At 45.2% G+C, this 2,155-nt stretch overlaps 1 protein-coding gene across 1 annotated transcript; it reads left to right on the top strand.

Moving 5' to 3' along the window:
• The first annotated feature begins 694 nt into the window (after positions 1-694).
• LOC117520373 (C-X-C chemokine receptor type 1) lies at positions 695-1,934 on the top strand. Its single transcript, XM_034181719.1, has one exon. The coding sequence runs from the start codon at positions 779-781 to the stop codon at positions 1,853-1,855; it is 1,077 nt and encodes a 358-aa protein (XP_034037610.1). The 5' UTR covers positions 695-778; the 3' UTR covers positions 1,856-1,934.
• The last annotated feature ends 221 nt before the right edge of the window (positions 1,935-2,155 follow it).

Below are 2,155 nucleotides of genomic sequence, written 5' to 3'. Positions count from 1 at the left end.
TCAATTCCCGTGGCCTTTCTGTGTGAAGTTTGCATGTTCTCCCCCTGTTTGCGTGGGTTTCCTCCGGGTGCTCCGGTTTCCTCCCACATCCAAAGACATGCGGGTTGGGTGGATTGGAATCTTTAAATTGTCCATAGGTGTGCATGTGGGTGTGTCTGTGTTTGTTTGTCTGTTTGTGGCCCTGCAACAGAGTGGCGTCCTGTCCTGGGTGTACCCCGCTGGTGATTGCTGGGATAGGCTCCAGCCCCCTGTGACCCTTAATTGGACAAAGCTGTAGAAGATGGATGGATGGATGGATTGTGCATTTTCCAAACGCTTCACCACCCTGGTCCAGTGTTTACATTAAAGATTAAAAGAACAGCTAAATCATTAAATATTAAATGAACACATGGGAGAAACTGGGGTTTTGCAATTCGTTCTTCTTTTAATGGAATGGTTTTTAATGGAATTGACTAAATCTCAAGGCAAAACAACCAGTTTTCCCTGAGTTACAAAGAATTTATTTCCAAGAACCGGTGTCAAAAGTGTAAGGTGTGGGTGCAGCACTCACCGCCCCTCATCTTTTGTGTTTTGTGGGGCTGTGTCTGTACAGTTCCTCAAATTTACAAAGTAATGAAATACATTTACAGTTGACCAAAAAAAAAAAAAAAAGACAAACAAACAAACAAACAAAAAAGTGAATCACATCTGAAATGAAGATGGAGTTTGGAAGTTTATCAAACATGATAGAACCTGTTGTCTTTGTTCTGATAGAATTGTCTTATTGTCTCCCACAGTCATGTCCTTCATTATTGACTTGGAAGATTTCTTGGACATCATCAATGACACCATCGAGACCAATCATACACCCTACATTGTGGATCCCAAGACACTATCATGTGAGGCGCAACCGCTGGGTTTTTCTGCAGCTGTGACCATGTGCATCGTCCACTTTAGCATTTTTTTACTAGCAATACCAGGGAACCTTCTAGTGGGATGTGTGATCTGCAGTCGAAGGCAGAACCTGGCTCCATCAGATGTTTATTTGTTCCACCTAACAGTAGCTGATGGTCTTCTGGCTCTGACCCTCCCATTCTGGGCAATTCAAGCAATGACGCAAAGATGGCTCTTTGGAGACTTCATGTGCAAATTCCTCAGCCTCATCCTCGAAGCAAACTTCTATACCAGCATTCTCTTTCTGGCTTGTATCAGCATTGATCGTTATCTTGCGATTGTGCACACCACTGAGACTCGAAAGAGTCGCCAACAGATGTGTAGCCGGCTTCTCTGTGGGGCGGTGTGGGTCCTTGGTTGGGCCCTGGCTTTGCCTGCTCTTTTTAATGATGCCTTCCAACCCCACCCAGACTCGAACAAGATCATTTGCTCTGAGCGTTATGACATCGGCAGCGCCACCTCATGGAGGATTACCACGCGAGGGATCCGCCATATATTTGGCTTCTTTCTCCCACTGATTGTCATGGTAACATGCTACAGCATCACTATTGCTAGGCTGCTGCGCACTCGAGGCTTCCAGAAGCACCGGGCCATGAAGGTGATCTTGGTGGTGGTGGCAGCTTTTCTGCTGTGCTGGGCGCCATACCATTTTACAATGATAGTGGACAGCATCCTGAGGGCTGATCTGGTGCCATTCTCCTGTGCAATGAGGATTTCAGTGGACGTAGCTTTGATTGTCACCCACGGCCTGGCCCTGTTCCACAGCTGCATCAACCCCATCCTGTATGCCTTTGTGGGGGAGAAGTTCAGAAACAACCTAAAGCTACTTCTTCAGAAGAAACTCAGAAAGGAAAGGATGTCAGGGTCAAAGTTCAGCAGGTCTACATCTCAGACCTCAGAGGGCAGCGGGTCTGCTCTCTGAAAGCATGGTTGCATTTTTGAATTTCTGCCTATCCCAAATTCTGCCATTGTATTGCAAGACATAACCAGAGATGTAGATTTTATAAAGGAGTGATTTATGACACCTGGCACTGCATTGATTAATTCTCTAGGCCTAAGAATTTGCTGCTGGAGATGAGAGATACTGTGGGTTGTTTGCAGAGGTGGACACAGTTCAGCAAATTTGTTAACAGCTGAATAGCAAAACTACTTCATTCCTAAGTTAATGTTTCAATTACCTTTGAAAAGAATGGACGGATTAGCTTCCACTAAATTTAGATTC

Source organism: Thalassophryne amazonica, chromosome 1 (genome assembly GCF_902500255.1).
Source record: "Thalassophryne amazonica chromosome 1, fThaAma1.1, whole genome shotgun sequence".
NCBI lineage: Eukaryota > Metazoa > Chordata > Actinopteri > Batrachoidiformes > Batrachoididae > Thalassophryne > Thalassophryne amazonica.
This window is presented reverse-complemented; position numbering and strand designations above follow the sequence as displayed.